This window comes from Scardinius erythrophthalmus, assembly GCF_964197995.2.
Source record: "Scardinius erythrophthalmus genome assembly, chromosome: 2".
Lineage (NCBI taxonomy): Eukaryota > Metazoa > Chordata > Actinopteri > Cypriniformes > Leuciscidae > Scardinius > Scardinius erythrophthalmus.
The window spans coordinates 27558281-27575706 of NC_138222.1; the positions used below are offsets into that span (position 1 = coordinate 27558281).

At 42.8% G+C, this 17426-nt stretch overlaps 1 protein-coding gene and 1 long non-coding RNA gene across 2 annotated transcripts; one reads left to right on the top strand and one right to left on the bottom strand.

Annotated features, from left to right (window-relative positions):
• The first annotated feature begins 831 nt into the window (after positions 1 to 831).
• Positions 832 to 6522, top strand: LOC308682761 (lysosomal protective protein). The gene is made up of 11 exons (XM_081352658.1): positions 832 to 1243; positions 1686 to 1797; positions 2016 to 2153; positions 2230 to 2391; positions 2529 to 2620; positions 2743 to 2827; positions 3237 to 3377; positions 3476 to 3612; positions 3688 to 3850; positions 3932 to 4021; positions 5170 to 6522. Exons 1-11 carry the CDS (start codon positions 1053 to 1055, stop codon positions 5251 to 5253), a joined length of 1395 nt encoding a protein of 464 aa, XP_081208784.1. The 5' UTR covers positions 832 to 1052; the 3' UTR covers positions 5254 to 6522.
• An 8890-nt stretch (positions 6523 to 15412) lies between these two features.
• On the bottom strand, positions 15413 to 17195 carry LOC308686876. Its single transcript, XR_014029652.1, has 2 exons — positions 16999 to 17195; positions 15413 to 16172 (listed from the first exon to the last, which is right to left on the bottom strand). It is a non-coding gene; the product is annotated as an uncharacterized lncRNA (long non-coding RNA).
• Positions 17196 to 17426: the final 231 nt, after the last annotated feature.

Consider the following 17426-nt stretch of genomic DNA (forward strand, 5'->3'; position numbering starts at 1 on the left):
AATTATGTTGTTTGTGTCCATACATAATCACTGATCATGCTTGGTCAGTTTGGATTGCTGAATTATAAATATGGTTAAACTATACAACATTCCATTGAAAAAATAAGTTAAAACTTTACAACTGGCAAAATCCATACTGTACGATACTGCATGATTGATAGATCACGACACTAAAAATGCATAGAAATTTGAAAGGGAAGTTTATTCAGCTAAAGAAAAAGGAAAAATAATACATATATCGTTTTTTAGTTGCATATTTCTTGGACATTTCCAAGTTTTACTTTAAATAAAAGAAACATTGATAAAAATGCTAGTAAAAAAATGCAAATCATGCATATGGATACATGTCCATTTTCCCTTGCATATATAGGTCTAGTTTGTTGTTTTGGCGAACCACAAATTATCTGCAATTAAAAGTACTTTTTAAACTATGAGACAGATAAAGTACTCTTTTATTTGAATTATATTTAATCTCTAATCAATTCTTCAAAAATGTTTGAAAATGATGTGAGATTTTAAAAATTTTAAGTAAATACTTGTATAATTATTAAATAAACAATACATTTTATGCTTTTATTCAGATCTTAATTTCTTTGATAATTATTCACATAAAATATCTCAGGTTTGGTTAATGAGGGGTAGACACTACCGTCTGATCGTTCTACTCTCAGCTCAAGCATGTGCTTAATAAAATATCGAGTATTGTATTTCATAGGTTGCATAAAATTGCTCTAATGTATTTTTTTTTACCTAGCTAATCAAGCAAATATGTCATTCAATTAACTGTTATGAGGATCCTTGATATAATCTGATAATAATCGACAAGCTGAGAAAAAAAGGTAAGAAAAACAGAACAAGGTGATTGTTTACACACATGTAGACGGTGAAACGGAGTTTGGTTGGTTATGTAAGCGGAAGTACCGAGTCTAGTTGATGTTTGTCAGCATCACCTGACGACTGTAAAAGTCATATGACCGTGAGAGGAAGGGAAACTCAAAGCCCACGGTCAGGCAGCAGAGGGTCGCAGCTCGCAGGAGTCTTCGACGTCCATCATGTCCATCAGACTGTGCGAAATGCTTTCTCTCCATGTCTTCCTCTGTCTTCTGTCCGTGTCTGTGCATGTCGTGAGCGGCATGTATGATCCAGACGAGGTGCTGGATCTGCCGGGCATGTCTTTTAAACCCAATTACCGTCAGTGGTCAGGCTATCTGAAGGCTAGTTCGGGCAAGTTTTTGCATTATTGGTGAGTTTATTTAGTCTTTTTTTTTTTTTTTTTGTCTGAGCGTGAATATGCAGCATGTTTTGTTTGTGATGAGTGTTTAGGCGAATGGCGTTTCCGCATTCACACTGAATGAAAAATAAAGACGTTTCAAATGCAAAAAAAAAAACAAAAAAATAAAAACGTCATTCTTTTTTTTGGTTGTTTTTTAGTAGTTAAAAAAAGTATTTTATTTTATAAAATATTTCGGCGATATTGTCCATTGAATGGTCTGTGATATCACCATATCATGTGCCTGTCTAGAAAAGCATTACATTTTGTACATAATTGTAATACTATAAGTTTTGGTTTTGAACTCTTAGTGTGAGTACGAGTTGTGCAAACAAGGTTTGAGTCTCCTCAGTAAGGCATACAGATAATGTTTTGTGTATTAATAATGGCATTAATGAGAGTGTGCATGTTACAGGTTTGTGACGTCTCAGAGGGACCCGCTCAAGGACCCAGTCTTGCTGTGGCTGAATGGAGGTCCGGGCTGCAGCTCTTTGGATGGGTTTCTATCAGAGAATGGACCCTTTCATGTAGGTTGAGAACTAACTTCCATTCATTTTAAAAATGACAATTACTCGAGAGCTGATGTAATTTCAAAGGACTAAGAACTACAGAGCTGTAAAGATTAGAGAGGGAAAAACATTTATGTAATGTTGAGTTCTGAATTGTTCTAAATTGCTTTTCCATACAACACAAAACCATGAACTTTGTGTTTCCTCTGTGTGTGTGTATCTATCTGTGGTCCTAGGTCAATGATAATGGGGCCACTCTTTACGAGAACGAATTCAGCTGGAATAAAATCGCCAATGTTCTGTATCTCGAGTCTCCTGCTGGAGTGGGTTACTCCTACTCAGATGACCAAAAATATAAAACCGATGATGATGAGGTAAGTATGCAAACATTCATAGACATTAATAGCCTTTAAAAACTTCTGAAAGCCTGAATATGCACTTTTTCTTTAGGTGGCAGACAACAACTACCTGGCTTTGCAAAGCTTTTTCACCAAGTTCCCAAATTTCACCCAGAATGAGTTTTTCATTTTTGGCGAGAGTTATGGTGGCATCTACGCGCCCACACTCAGCCTGAGAGTTGCCACTGGAGGCCAGCTTAAAGTGAACTTTAAGGTCAGTTAAAATATGCTTTAAAATGTAATTTATTTATGTGCATATACTTGAAGACAAATGTCTGTTGAAAGGTCTTTTTATTTTTATTTCTCATTCATGTACTTATTTTTTAATTCTCCGTTTGGTTTCTTTTGCAGGGTTTTGCTGTTGGAAATGGCATCAGTAGTTTTGCACTAAATGATCAATCACTAATCTACTTTGGTAACTATCACGGCCTGTTTGGAGAACAGTAAGCTAAATCAATTATTCCTACAGTATATGTGGCCACTCATGTGTATATTTATATTACAGCAATGACAATGCATATTTTAATTAAAGTGGGGTTTTTTTTCTATGCTATTTTGCTTGTAGGTTGTGGAAGGATCTGAATGACAACTGCTGTCAAAATGGAGTCTGTAACTTCTACAATAATTCTAAAGAGTCCTGCTCTGTCATGGTAACGTGAATACATCCACATGCTCGCTGCTTGTTGTACAACCCTGAAATCAAAATGTACTATTCTTGTTTAAATGGAATATTGCAGTTTTTATTATAAATTATTTATTCGTGCACATCATATTTAAAAAAATGCTTGTGCCCTTGTCATCTTAATCTAAATAACTACCACTCCCACTTGCAGCGATAATTCTCTTCTCTGATGTTGTGTTTTTCGGCGTGAAAACCCGTCACTCACATGAGATCACAGCGATCGCAAACCACAATGATTCAATCAATTCCTGATGGACAAAATCAAGTCTACTTTTTTTCTTGTTCGAGAAGCCGGATATACATTACATTAGGGAAGAAAAGACTATCGCAGCTTCCGTTTCATGCCGACTTTGTGACTAGTCTTCTGTGTTTTGCAGGTATCGCGTGCATTTCATATAGTCTATAGCTCTGGGTTGAATACATATGCGCTGTATCTTGACTGTGCTGGTGGTGTCACATCTCAGAGAGCCATGAAGCACCTTTTTATAAACTTCAGGAAACATTGGGAAGCTAATCAGGTGAGGCGTGTTTGCTCTACTCATGCAGCCTTCCAACATCTTCTTTAATAAACTTGAGCGAACAAAAAAGTGAATTGTGCTCTCGTTTGTATGTTCAGTTAGTAGGAAATACTCCGAGTGTTCAGGGAGTTCCTCCATGCATCAATAGTACCGCTCAGATGAACTGGCTCAACCGAGGAGATGTGAGAAAGGCGCTGCACATTCCTGATGTCCTACCACCATGGGACATCTGCAGGTAAACTTGACGCCTGTCCTGACTGTGTGTGTGCAAGTTCATGTGTGCTTACAGTGTTTTTCCTTTTTTATGCAGTGATGATGTGGGAAACCAGTATCGCACCATTTACGAAACTGTGAAGGACGTCTATGTGAAGCTGCTGGCTTTGGGTCTTAGAGCTTTGGTCTATAATGGAGACACCGATATGGCTTGTAACTTCCTTGGAGACCAGTGGTTTGTTGAGCATCTTGGACAGAAGGTAAGTTTGAGATCTTTGAGATGTTCAGCAGAATTTAAAGCACCTTTAAAGCAGGTTTAATGTTTGGTTTTCTTCTTCAAGGCAAGCACACAGTACCAGCCCTGGATTTATGATAACCAGATTGCTGGATTCTACCAACAATTTGGCAACATCACTTTCCTCACAGTCAAGGTAAGTTTGTGTTGCTCTTTTCCAAGTTGTAGTAATACTTTACTTACTTCCAGCTTCAATAAGATCCATTGATGTGCAACCTCTGTTTGTAATCTTTATAGAGATTCATATGACTGGCTCTAATCAGTTAGACATTCAGGCTAAACAGTAAAAGCTCCAAACTGTTATTGTAATGATATGCCTACAAATGTCATAGGGTGCAAAATATGCAATACCTTCCAGAAGTTTGGGGTCAGGACTTTATATATATTTATATATATATATATATATATATATATATATATATATGCATGCATTTAAGTTTAATTCACTGATCAAAATAACAAAAGCAGTCAAATGTCAAAAGATTCATTAATTTACAATCTGCAAAGGAGAACTTCACATAAACATGAGTTTATAAAAAATCTTCAAAAAAGATTTAAAAAACTTAAAATCTGTAATTTTCTGTCGCTGGTTGAATGTAGTAAAATGCCCAGATGTACAAAAGCAGAAAACATCTGGGTCATGTTTGCCTGTTCTTCTGTCACTTGAAATTAGGATTAGGGATAAAATTACGTCATGCATGTGAAAAACAGCTGAGAATTGATTAAATAGTTCCAACCTGGCTCAGAGGAAGATGGGAATCATGTCTTTGAGGGGTAATATTATACAGTAATTTTATCTAATATTAATTAAGGGGTAATACAAGACTTATTCTCCTTACAAATGGCTGTTGAAAGCAAAAATGCTATGAAATTCAAAACCGGTGCTATTTTTTGGGAATCAACACCCTAAAATTAGCAAGAAAGTATTGGATTTCATTCAGCAAATATGGTTTTGTGGTGTAATAATAGTAATTGTTTCTTGAGCACCAAGTCAGGATATTAGAATGATTTCTGAAGGATCATGTGACTGAAGACTGGAGTAATGATGCTGAAAATTCAGCTTTACCATCACAGGAATATATTACATTATAAAATATATTAAAATAGAAAACAGTGATTTTATTATTTCACAATATTACTGTTTTACTGTATTTTTGAACAGCCTTGGTGAGCATAAGAGACTTCTTTCAAAAATAGAAAACAAATCTTGTGTGTGTGTGTGTGTGTGTGTGTGTGTAATCATTTTTACCAAACCTTTTGTGACATACAACTCTACTTTTCCAGGGTGCAGGTCACATGGTTCCTCAGTGGGCTCCTGGTCCATCTCTAAAAATGTTACAGAGTTTCCTGTCCAATAAGCCTTACTGAACTTCCTCCAGACCATATCCTGTATTAAAGCACCAGATCAGACTTCCAGAAGTTGTCCTGGATTGATTTAAAGGAAGTGTGATTTTATTCTTAACTTTTGAAATTTGACATGAAGCTGTAAGACAGTTTTCTCAGGGACTGTTGTGTGTATTTGCATATGTATGGGAATTTAGATAAATGGTTTTTATTTTGTTATTTGAATCTTTTTTTATGCCTTTTTCCTTGAACACGGGGGTGGTTCTCATGGTGATATTTCTAAAAACATGCGCTTTTAAAAATCCCATAATCACAGTTATAGAAACACACTAGAGATCTTCTTAAAACAGTATTGATGGATATCACATGGTTTTAAAATGCTCAAATTATGTCTTTGCATTATTGGTTCGTTTTATGACATTTCTGTAAATTAAATGAGTGCCAAGACTCTCTTTTGTAAGTTGTCGAATAAAGTATACTGAGAAAAAAATGTAGTCTTCATTTTGTTTATACCCTTGAGACAATAAAACTGCCAGGTCAAAAATTATACTCATAATTAATATGCATCTATGGTTTTAAATGGTTTATAAACCCATCTGATTCTCATCGAAGAATTGTTATATGGATGAGCATATAATACTACATTTGACAAAGGATACTGTATGAGGTACAGTATGTGGAAATTCAACCTAAAAAGAAGTTTAAAATTGTTAAGGTTTCCAAATATAAAATGAGAAATAATAAACCCTTTTGTAGTGTAATTTTTCTGCACTCCTCAAAACAATGAACCTGCTAACGATTTGACTAACGTAGGCGTGTAACGATACCCACGTCACGATTCGATACACTGAACTCACGATACTATATTATTGCGATACTCCAAGACATATGATAAAAGGTTAACAAAAAAATGTACAGTTGATTATAATTATTAATTTGGTTTTACATTGTGGGTGTAAATGAATGGGTTTGGACTTGGTGCTGGTAAACCAATGCACAATAGTGGACAAATAGTGACACCAGAATACAAATATTTATGATTCTGAAGCTGAAAATACAGAATTAGTTGCACTCTGTCACTGACTAGATATATTTAAAATAATCTAGGCCACTTTTTTTCTGGTAGTGTTACAGGCCCCGTGCAGAAAGCCTTGTTTACAGATTAGAAAGTCCTGTGAAAACAGGAAAAATTGAAGAGACAGAAGCAAACGTGTATGCGTCGCACATAATCTCCAGCAACTGTTTATTCAATGTTTTTTTTCCACATTGTTTTCAAATAAAGTATTTTTTTCCTAATTAGTGCACAAGTGTCATTCTTTCATTTTCTCTATTATCACAACAATGCACATTTCACATTTACATTTTCCTTTTTTTTTCTCCACATAAAATTATACATTATAATTTTTCACATGGCTCTTTTAAATCTACTCAGAATGAGCCAAAGGGTATTTTATGTATATAAAATCAACACATGACTAAACATGTAAGGCCTAGAAACCTAAAAAAATATATGTAACCCATACATAAACATTATAGTTACTGATTTTAAAATCAGCACTGCCATCACATTACATTAACATTAGTTTTTACCTCTGAATTGTCAGGAAATAGAACAGTATTAACTGCGTTTGCACTGAAATGGCTGTTTGAAACATTTGGCAGGAGAAATACATTGATATTTATACACGTGAACTCTAATAAACCAAAACACAAATTTAATACAAGTTAACTAATGAATGAACGCTATACCTGGTAACGTACTTGGTTACTTACGTAACCTCGGTTCCCTTAGAGATAAGGGAACGAGTACTGCGTTGAAAACGCTGTGGGAAAACTCCTTTTCTCGAGAATATTGAAGCCTTTATTTTAAAACGCATTGCTGCAGCACATGCGAGAGCTAGAAGCTCGCGTGAGCGTGCTGATTGGCTTGTGCAAAGCAACTGCACGAACCAATGGCGGATCAGCAGAGGAGCGTGGACCAATCGGGGCGCTTGGCGCACTGCCAGAGTCAAGCGCGCGAAACCGCACGTGACAGAAGAGTATAAATACACAGAGAATTCGCCATTTGACAGGTTTAAATCGACTGAAGCGAAAAGACACCTGCCATAAGAGACAATAGCACGGCAAGGCAACGCAGTACTCGTTCCCTTATCTCTAAGGGAACCGAGGTTACGTAAGTAACCAAGTACGTTCCCTTACGAGAACGTTCTCTCGTACTGCGTTGAAAACGCTGTGGGAACACTATTTAAAACGCCGTGCTTGTCGTCTTTGGCCAATCTGACTCACCGAGAGCTCCAGGAAGTACAGAATAGCCTAGGATAAAGAGACCGAATCTTCGGGCCCTTAGATATCCAAACAGATAAAGCTGGGCCAAGGGCCAGTCTTAAGAATCCCACAACTCGAGATGACAACCAGTGTCTGAGTCAAAAACTAGTCTGGGTCCACAGAGCCAGCGTTAGATAGAGACTACTCATGCCTATAAGGCAGGTACCATAGAGGTTTAAGATGCGGACGGAACGGACCAGCCGGCCGCCGCATACGTTAGATAGAGACTACTCATGCCTATAAGGCAGGTACCATAGAGGTTTAAGATGCGGACGGAACAGACCAGCCGGCCGCCGCATAACGTCCTACATAGGCATTTTCATAACTAGTCTGGATCCATAGAGCCAGGGCCTAGCTAGAGAGAATTCGTACCTGCGGAGCAGGGACTTTTGGGTTGTAACGTTTCACAAATGTGGACGAAACAGACTAGCCGGTCATCGCACAAATGTGACAGAAGGAATGTCAAAACTAGCCTGGGTCCGCAGAGCCAGAGCTTAGATAGAGAGAACTCGTGCCTGCAGAGCAGGAACTTCCAGGTTGTAAAATCTCACAAATGTGGATGGGACGGACCATCCGGCCGCCGCACAAATGTCTTCGATAGGAACACCACTTGACCAGGCCCACGAAGAGGCGACACCTCTCGTGGAGTGAGCTCTAACACCTATGGGACATGTAAGGCCCAGTGAGGTGTAGGCCAGAGCAATGGCATCCACTATCCACCTGGACAGCGTGAGCTTCGTGACAGGAAGACCTTTGGTTCGGCCCCCGAAGCAAACAAAAAGCTGTTCAGACTGTCTGAAAGAGGCTGAACGCTCTAAATAAATCCTCAAAGCTCTGACAGGGCAGAGTGTGAGAACATCACTGAACTCTTCTGAGGTGGGAAGAGCTGACAGAGAAATAACCTGGGCTCTGAACGGAGTTGAGAGCACCTTAGGAATATATCCATGTCTTGGCCTAAGGATGACCTTAGAGTCATTGGGGCCGAATTCCAGACAGGAAGCGCTAGTAGAGAGCGCCTGTAAGTCACTTACTCTCTTGACTGACGCCAGTGCCAACAGCAGGGCGGTTTTCAGGGAGAGAGGTTTTAGGTCGGCTGACCGAAGTGGTTCAAAGGGAGGTCCCTTAAGAGCCCGCAGAACCAAAGAAAGGTCCCATGCTGGGACAGATGGCGGCCGAGGCGGGTTAAGCCTTCTGGCGCCCTTAAGGAAGCGAACTATAAGGTCGCATTTTCCTAAGGAGGCTCCGGCTTCCAATACATGCTGTGCAGCAATGGCTGCTACGTATACCTTGAGAGTGGAGGGGGAGCGACCCGCATCCAGCATCTCCTGGAGAAAGGATAGCACTCTTGGAATTTCACAAGTGTGTGGGTCGAGGTTTCGAGCTAAACACCAGCTGGAAAACACTGACCATTTATGGTGGTAGAGGCGTCTGGTAGACGGAGCTCTAGCTTCCCTGATCGTGTTCAGGACGCCCTCTGGGAGGTCCTGGGGTACCCGTTGAGTGGCCAAGCATGTAGGGCCCACAAATCGGGACGGGGATGCCATATAGTCCTGCTGGCCTGAGCCAGGAGGTCGCGCCTCACTGGGATTGGCCAAGGGTCTGTCACAGACAGCCGTATCAGCTCTGGGAACCAAGACTGGGTTCGCCATAGAGGAGCTATCAGGAGCACTGCGCATTTCGTGTCTCTGATCCGTTCGATGACCTGAGGGAGCATCGAGACCGGAGGAAAAGCATAGAGGGGAAGGCTGGGCCAGTCGTGGGCCAACGCATCCCTGCTCTTTGAAAAGAAGATTGGGCAGTGACGATTGTCTTCTGAGGCGAAGAGATCTACTTCTGCCTTCCCGAAGACCTCCCAAAGTAGGAGAATCGTCTGAGGGTGGAGAGACCATTCCTCTGGGGGAACCCTGCCCCGAGAGAGCATGTCTGCTCCTGTGTTCAACGTGCCCGGCACGTGAGCTGCCCTGAGCGAGCGCAGATTGGTGTGACCCCATAACAGTAGCTGTGTGGCTATGGCAAGCAGGTTGCGGGACCTGAGGCCGCCCTGGCGATTTATGTAAGATACCACTGACATGTTGTCCGTCCGGACCAATACGTGGTGTCCAGCCAGGTATGGGAGGAAGGTTTTCAGGGCCAGAAAAACTGCCCTCATTTCGAGGCAGTTGATGTGTAGGCGTTTCTCCGAGCTCGACCAGAGGCCGGAGGCAGGCCTGCCCTCATACAGGGCTCCCCAACCTAAGTTGGAAGCGTCTGTTGAAATCACCCTCCTCTTGGAGACCACCCCCATACTCACGCCCTGCTGAAACCAGCTGGCGTTCGTCCAAGGGGCCAGGGCTTGAACACAGCGCTGATCCACCTTGATAATCAATCGGCCTGAGTGCCAGGCGTGGGGTGGCACCCGAGGTGCTAGCCATAGCTGAAGAGGACGCATGCGCAGTAGGCCTAGTTGGAGTACTGATGATGCTGAGGCCATAAGGCCAAGGATCCTCTGAAACGTTCTGAGGGGTGCATGAGAGCCCTCCGTGAACGATGCGGCGAGCTGCTGAATCGATAGAGCACGGGCCGGGGAGGGCCATGCTCTCATAAGAACGGAGTCGAATACTGTCCCCAGGAACATGATACGTTGGCTGGGTGACAGAATACTCTTTGAAAAGTTCACCCTGAGCCCTAGACATTCTAGATGGCTGAGGAGCCAGGCTTTGTGAGTATGTGACTCCGCCTCTGACTGAGTCAGAATGAGCCAGTCGTCGAGGTAGTTTAGAATGCGCATTCCCCGCTGTCTCAGGGGGGAGAGAGCTGCATCCATGCACTTCGTGAATGTACGAGGTGCCAGAGCCAGTCCAAACGGTAGAACCGTGTACTGGTATGTCTGCCCCTCGAAGGCGAATCTCAAGAATGGCCTGTGGTGGGGATTCACTTGAATGTGAAAGTAAGCGTCTTTCAGATCTACTGAGAAAAACCAGTCGCCTGGGCGAATTTGCGCCAGTATATGTCTGGTCGTGAGCATCCTGAACGGCCGTGACATGAGAGCCTTGTTCAGATGTCTGAGATCTAAAATGGGCCTCAGGCCGCCGTCTTTCTTCGGAACGAGAAAGTAACGGCTGTAAAAGCCTGACTCGCTTAGGGAAGGGGGAACCCTCTCGATAGCCCCTTTTGCTAGCAGACTTAGTACTTCGGTGCGGAGGACATGACACAGTGTGCTGCTGACCGAGGTTTGAACCACAGCGCGAAAGCGCGGGGGTCTGCGTGCAAACTGAAGCGAGTAGCCGTGCTTTATGATGTTTATCACCCATTCTGAAACTCCTGGGATAGCCTGCCAGGCTAGAGCCCGAAGAGCCAGAGGCATCATCATATCTGGAACGCCCAGAGACGGGGGCTCGAACTGATATGAAGTCAGGGGAGAAATTTTGCTCGTTTTGTGCTCTGTGTGGGTCGCTGTTAAAACAGCGTTTGGGTGCAGGGGTGCGTAACACGTGACGGGCCCATTGTCTGCATATACAGCTGCTCCAGCCGCCTGAACTGAAGAGGGGGCTGTGAGAAGCACTCGAGCGATCTTCGGGGCTGGTCCGGCCGCGGCGGGACATAGACCCCTTTTTCTGCCGGTTAGGACGGCTTCTTGGGCTCATGGTCGAGCGTCAGCTTCGGTCGAGGGCCCTGGCGCCTGGGAAACGGGAATCGTTTTGCAGGCTTCAGGCGTCGAGTGGTGTCAGCCGCGGGGCGGGGCTGGAGAACCTGAGACGCGGGCTTTTCCGGTCGCGGCGTGCTCTTGGGGCGCCGTTGGACCGAGCTAGAGCGCTTGGGCAGGAAGTGCCTCATAGCACTTGAAGCTTTCTGAGCCTCTGTGAAGCGATCAGCGAAGCCATTTACAGAAGGGCCGAAGAGACCGGATGGAGAGACTGGAGAGTCGAGGAAGGCAGTTTTGTCAGCGTCCCTGATCTCCGTTAAAGTAAGCCACAGGTGGCGCTCTAAGACAACCAGGCTAGACATATTGCGGCCCAGTGCTTGCGCGGTGGTCTTTGTGGCCCTCAGCGCCAAATCTGTAGCACTCCTGAGGTCTTTGAAGGTGTCTGGGTCCGGGCCAGACTCGTCCATAGTGCGGAGGAGCTTAGCTTGAAACACCTGCAGGGTCGCCATAGCGTGGAGTGCAGAGGCGGCTTGACCGGCGGCAGCATAAGCGCGGCTGGCGAGAGCCGAAGTGGTCCTGCACGGCTTAGAGGGGTGCACGGTTTTAGCCCTCCAACTCCCAGCAGTGGGGGGGCATAAGTGTGCAGCGACCGCTTCCTCTAATGGAGGGAGAGAAACATACCCCTTCTCTTCAGCGCCGTCGACAGAGGAGAGCGTTGAAGAAGCTGAAGAGCGCGTTCGCGCTGAAAAGGGCGCGCGCCAGCTTTTAGTGAGCTCATCATGGACCTCGGGCATAAAGGGGGCGGCACGTTGACGAGGGGCCTGTTGGCGCCCCGGCAGGTACCATTCGTCGAGGCGGCTTTTGGTAGGCTCAGCAGGGGAAAGCCAGTCGAGTCCCAGTTCTTCGACAGCGCGAGACATGACACGGAAAAGTTCGGCGTCAATGCTCGCTCGAGTGTCAGTGGGATCCAGCTGAGAGAGGGGGGCGGGGTCCGCGGAGCCCGACCATTCCTCACTTTCTGATGCCGCCATAGAAACAGCGTCGTCCAGTTCTTCTGCTGACAGACCGAAAGAGACGAGACCTGCCGCTTCAGAAGAGGGGCGTTGGTCGCTCTGGGAGAACAGGACTGGAGATGAAGGCGCGGGCGAAGCGTGCGGGGAGAGACCCGGCGTGCATTCGTCCAGATGAGCGCGTTCAGGAGGCCTCTGGTCGTGCCGCTTCTTCCTACGGGGCGCCGAAGATGGAAGGTGGGCGGGAACACTCAGCGAGGCGGCGGAAGATCTGGCACGGAGCGTGGCAACAGGCATTCCGTCACAGTGGAGGCAGCCGCCTTTAGTGAGCGCTGCCTCGGCGTGCTCAGGGCCGAGGCAGGCAACACACAGAGAGTGTGTGTCAGAGGCCTGCAGGGAGACCCTGCATGAGTCACACACGGTGAGCGGCATTTGAAACAACGCCGCGCGCTGTGAAAACAGCGATTTGCTCTCTTAGAATGCTCTTTTTGAGTTAGAAAAAAGGATACTCGTCGGATGCCACAGGGAAACGCTCAGCTTGGCAGACGCCGAGATGCGAAGCAGTTCCGCTGGAAGGCTGTTCGACGACGAGCGGCTTCACTCTGGAGAGAATCAGCGACGAGGTGAGTCGAAAGCTGAAGGAGATAAAAATCTGTCAAATGGCGGATTCTCTGTGTATTTATACTCTTCTGTCACGTGCGGTTTCGCGCGCTTGACTCTGGCAGAGTGCCAAGCGCCCCGATTGGTCCGCGCTCCTCTGCTGATCCGCCATTGGTTCGTGCAGTTGCTTTGCACAAGCCAATCAGCACGCTCACGCGAGCTTCTAGCTCTCGCATGTGCTGCAGCAATGCGTTTTAAAATAAAGGCTTCAATATTCTCGAGAAAAGGAGTTTTCCCACAGCATTTTCAACGCAGTACTCGTTCCCTTATCTCTAAGGGAACCGAGGTTACGTAAGTAACCAAGTACGTTACCAGGTATAGCGTTCATTCATTAGTTAACTTGTATTAAATTTGTGTTTTGGTTTATTAGAGTTCACGTGTATAAATATCAATGTATTTCTCCTGCCAAATGTTTCAAACTGCCAGTGCAAACGCAGTTAATACTGTTCTATTTCCTGACAATTCAGAGGTAAAAACTAATGTTAATGTAATGTGATGGCAGTGCTGATTTTAAAATCAGTAACTATAATGTTTATGTATGGGTTACATATATTTCTCAGGTTTCTAGGCCTTACATGTTTAGAGTTTTCCCACAGCGTTTTCAACGCAGTACGAGAGAACGTTCTCGTAAGGGAACTGGAGCCTGTATGAATCAAAATAAATGCATTACACGAGCACATGCTATCACAACATCCACAAAATGTCGGACGATCTACACACATTCACTATTTTCACCAACCAGACCATTTAAAATACAACAATAAAATGACAACATGAACATACACAAAGATCTCACATGACTCGTATGCATATTGTTTAGTTATTGTGAAAGGCATACCTGTGAAAACAGGAAAAATTGAGACAGAAGCAAACGTGTATGCGTCGCACATAATCTCCAGCAACTGTGAGGGCGCTGGCGCGATACAGCTCTTCCATCCCAGTCCTCAATTCACTTTTTAGAATAAAAATCCCAGTCCTTGTTTAACTTTTTTTTTTAAATAAAAGTCCCGATCTCACAGACCCAAATAATGCTCTATTAAAATGAGCAAATTAAAGAAAATAAATGATTTCACCCAGAACCAAAACATTTACATATTTTAGTATGTCACATCAGCATTAGACATTTGGCATTATCAGGACTGACAAATATTCCCCCATTGCATTGCCCAGTGCTCTGCGTTCCAGTTCGGAGTGTAATGTTGGTATAGATTATAGAATATATGTATATATGTCAATACATCTGAAATGTCATTGAAAGCATGGTCCCTCTAGTAAATCACTGCCATTTACACCCCTGGTTGTGAGTAAAACCTAAATGAGCGTATGGACATTATGGATGGGGTAGAGACTGGCTGCGTTCGAAACCGCATACTCAATGAGTAGGTACTTAATTTCAATGAGTACTTACTTAACGAGCGCTAAAAGAGTAGGTACTTTATTGCCAGATCTCGTTGAGTATGAATGCGAACCGGACATCTGCCATGTTGACGTTATCATGTGACCTACGACGCGTTATCACACGCGCAACATTTGAACGACACGTTTAATTCATCTGTCTGTAAATATTATGATATTGATTAAACTTGCTCATTTTGTGGTCTTTTTGAAGAAACTGCTGCCCATTTATTGTGTGAGTACATTTAGGGTTGATTTAAGTTATTATATTTAACCCTACTAATGTGACCCACCGTTTTATCCTTAACGATATTTATTTTTATTACGAAATCCCAAAATTGTCATATCTTGAATATGTTGTTAATTTCTTTAGCTATTTTATATCCAAACATTTTCATCCATAAGCAAAAGTGGCTTACTGGTTTGTTTTCCTCTTTTTCTTATTAAATTTAACTCTCGTTTCATCCCTCAGGCCTATAAATAACAGAAAATGCATTTTTTAAAATGTATTATATAATTAATCATTTAAGAAAATATATATTGATATTCAACCTTATAGGTTTTTTCCTGTGTATAAAATCTCATAATATGTTTGCAAACCCATGATATATATATATATATATATATATATATATATATATATATATATATATATATATATATATATATGTATAAATACATACATACATATACATACATACATTTATCTCACATTTACTCGACAGCCCTACCTAGAACGGTTTTCCTCAGCGTTTGTAATGTCTGCACAAAGGGAGATTCACCTTTGGAGAAAACTGTTGATTTTATACTCGAAAAATGTAAGTATCTTTATTAAAAATTAATATTACCCCAGAATGAATTGCATTGCTATCCCAGCCCAAAACATACAATAATAACAACGATAAATGCTGATCAATTAATTATATTACTTTTTACTGTAAATTATATAATTCAATAAAACAAACAAAATGTCATGTATGTCATATGAAATAGCTTTGCATGAATACACTCTAGATGTGTATATAGTGAACATCTACATTTTCATTCAAACAATAAATAAAGCATTAATTAATTGTATTTTATTTACTGACAACAATGAGAAATATTAATAAATTAGTAAAAGAATGAATCAAAGTCACCATCACACAATAAACAAATGCATATACAAGTCAACACATGAAACAAAGCTTTATTCAAACTACAATCATGTATGTAGGCTACAGGCGCTGAACCCCACATCCTTCTGCCATCTCAACACAGCGGTGCCCATTCTGCGGCTCTGATGAATCAGCTGACCGCCAGAGGTGAGCCGTGCCTTCGTGCCTGAGGTTGTTGCGTGATGTGTTGTGCTTCACAATCTGAGGCAATAAGGGCAGGTGGAGTGATGGTGGGTCTCATGAGGGCAGGTGGAGTGATGGTGGGTCTCATAAGGGCTGGTGGAGTGATGGTGGGTCTCATAAGAGCAGGTGGAGTGATGGTGGGTCTCATGAGGGCAGGTGGAGGTTCTCATAAGGGCAGGTGGAGTGATGGTGGGTCTCGTAAGGGCAGGTGGAGTGATGGAGGGTCTCGTAAGGGCAGGTGGAGTGATGGAGGTTCTCATAACGGCTGGTGGAGTGATGGTGGGTCTCATAAGAGCAGGTGGAGTGATGGTGGGTCTCATGAGGGCAGGTGGAGGTTCTCATAAGGGCAGGTGGAGTGATGGTGGGTCTCGTAAGGGCAGGTGGAGTTATGGAGGGTCTCGTAAGGGCAGGTGGAGTGATGGAGGTTCTCATAACGGCTGGTGGAGTGATGGTGGGTCTCATGAGGGCAGGTGGAGGGTCTCGTAAGGGCAGGTGGAGTGATGGAGGGTCTCATCCATGGCACCATCTCCAGGATTCAGCTCTGTGCTCTTCATCCTCAGTGCTCACACCAGTCTGCTGGCATTTCAGATCCTACAAAATACACAAACATAACACAAAAGCAGTCATTTTAACAGCACAATGTCATTTGATTTCAGTATTATTTAGAAGACAAAAACGCTTTTTTCCACAAATGCCGCCATCATCTTTTCTTGCAGGTCCTGCTCCACCACAAAAGCTGTGCAGCAAATGCATAGAAATCAAGAATCAGAAAAGTGCTGTAATAGCTCTGTTTGAAATTACAATAATTAAAATAAACTACAACTTAATATTTAAATAGTTGTTGTTATTCATTTCTGTAATGTCACAAAGCCTTTGATGGCAGCATTCAGCTTGATGAGCCACTCTCCACCGGATAAACACACATCTGTTCATCTGTCCCTGTAACATCCAGACAAGATTCACATTACCTCTGTGATTTATGAGCTCAACACTACATTTACATGTTGAGGTTGTTTTAACTTTTTATCCTACATAAATGTTCCTTAATTTATCAACAGTAGCCTACTAATGGACAAATAAAATAGATAACTTATGTTTAGTTACTTTATAGGTTTGTTCTACATAATAGCACACATACATCACTCAGATGCCTATTTCATATAGTAATCTGCAATTCTTATAGAAGAGTTTCTTGCCAGATATTAAATAGACATTTAGTAATTGTATTTAAGATGTATACGGTTTAAAATGTATGCAAATCCACTTTGGAGACGTATGTGTCCTTACTGGAGCTTCTCTGTTAGCTATACATAATAAAATGTGATTTACAGCAAAATCACACATAGCGTCTTTACATCTTCAACAGTTTACTGTACAGTAGTTCAACACATGCGATCATTTGATTTGTAATACTCACATTTGAAAACAGTCTCGTCAGTCATCCTTTCCGTCACGTTCGAGTATGACCTGTCCTCCTTCTTCTTTTTTATGACGTATCCTCTCGCGTGGCCTCATGGGATAGAAGAGTATCCATCGTTGAACACTCAAAAATCTGGGCGGAAGCGAGTAAGCCATCCGGGAACTTCTCGCCTACTCTTTTATGAATGCTGATGTTTCGAACGTACTGCTTCCTTCACGTACTGTTTTCGCCTACTATATAGTAGGAAAGTAGGCATATTCGAACGCACTTAAGTCCGAATCTCGCGATAATTAGTACGTCACCCAGGTAATTCTCGCCTACTCTTTTGGATTCGTACATACTTTTTCGCTCGCCTACTCTTTTTCCCATACTAAATAGTAGGGAAGTATGCGGTTTCGAACGCAGCCTATATATAGAGAGGGAAT

What these genes read in the sequence shown, in the direction of transcription:
- LOC308682761 (XM_081352658.1), top strand. Translation starts at nt 1,053, where the DNA reads ATGTCCATCAGACTGTGCGAAATGCTTTCTCTCCATGTCTTCCTCTGT. An exon ending in ATAAAACCGATGATGATGAG is followed by an intron (nt 2,154 to 2,229) that starts GTAAGTATGCAA and finishes CTTTTTCTTTAG; the next exon opens with GTGGCAGACAACAACTACCT. An exon ending in CCACCATGGGACATCTGCAG is followed by an intron (nt 3,613 to 3,687) that starts GTAAACTTGACG and finishes TTTTTTATGCAG; the next exon opens with TGATGATGTGGGAAACCAGT.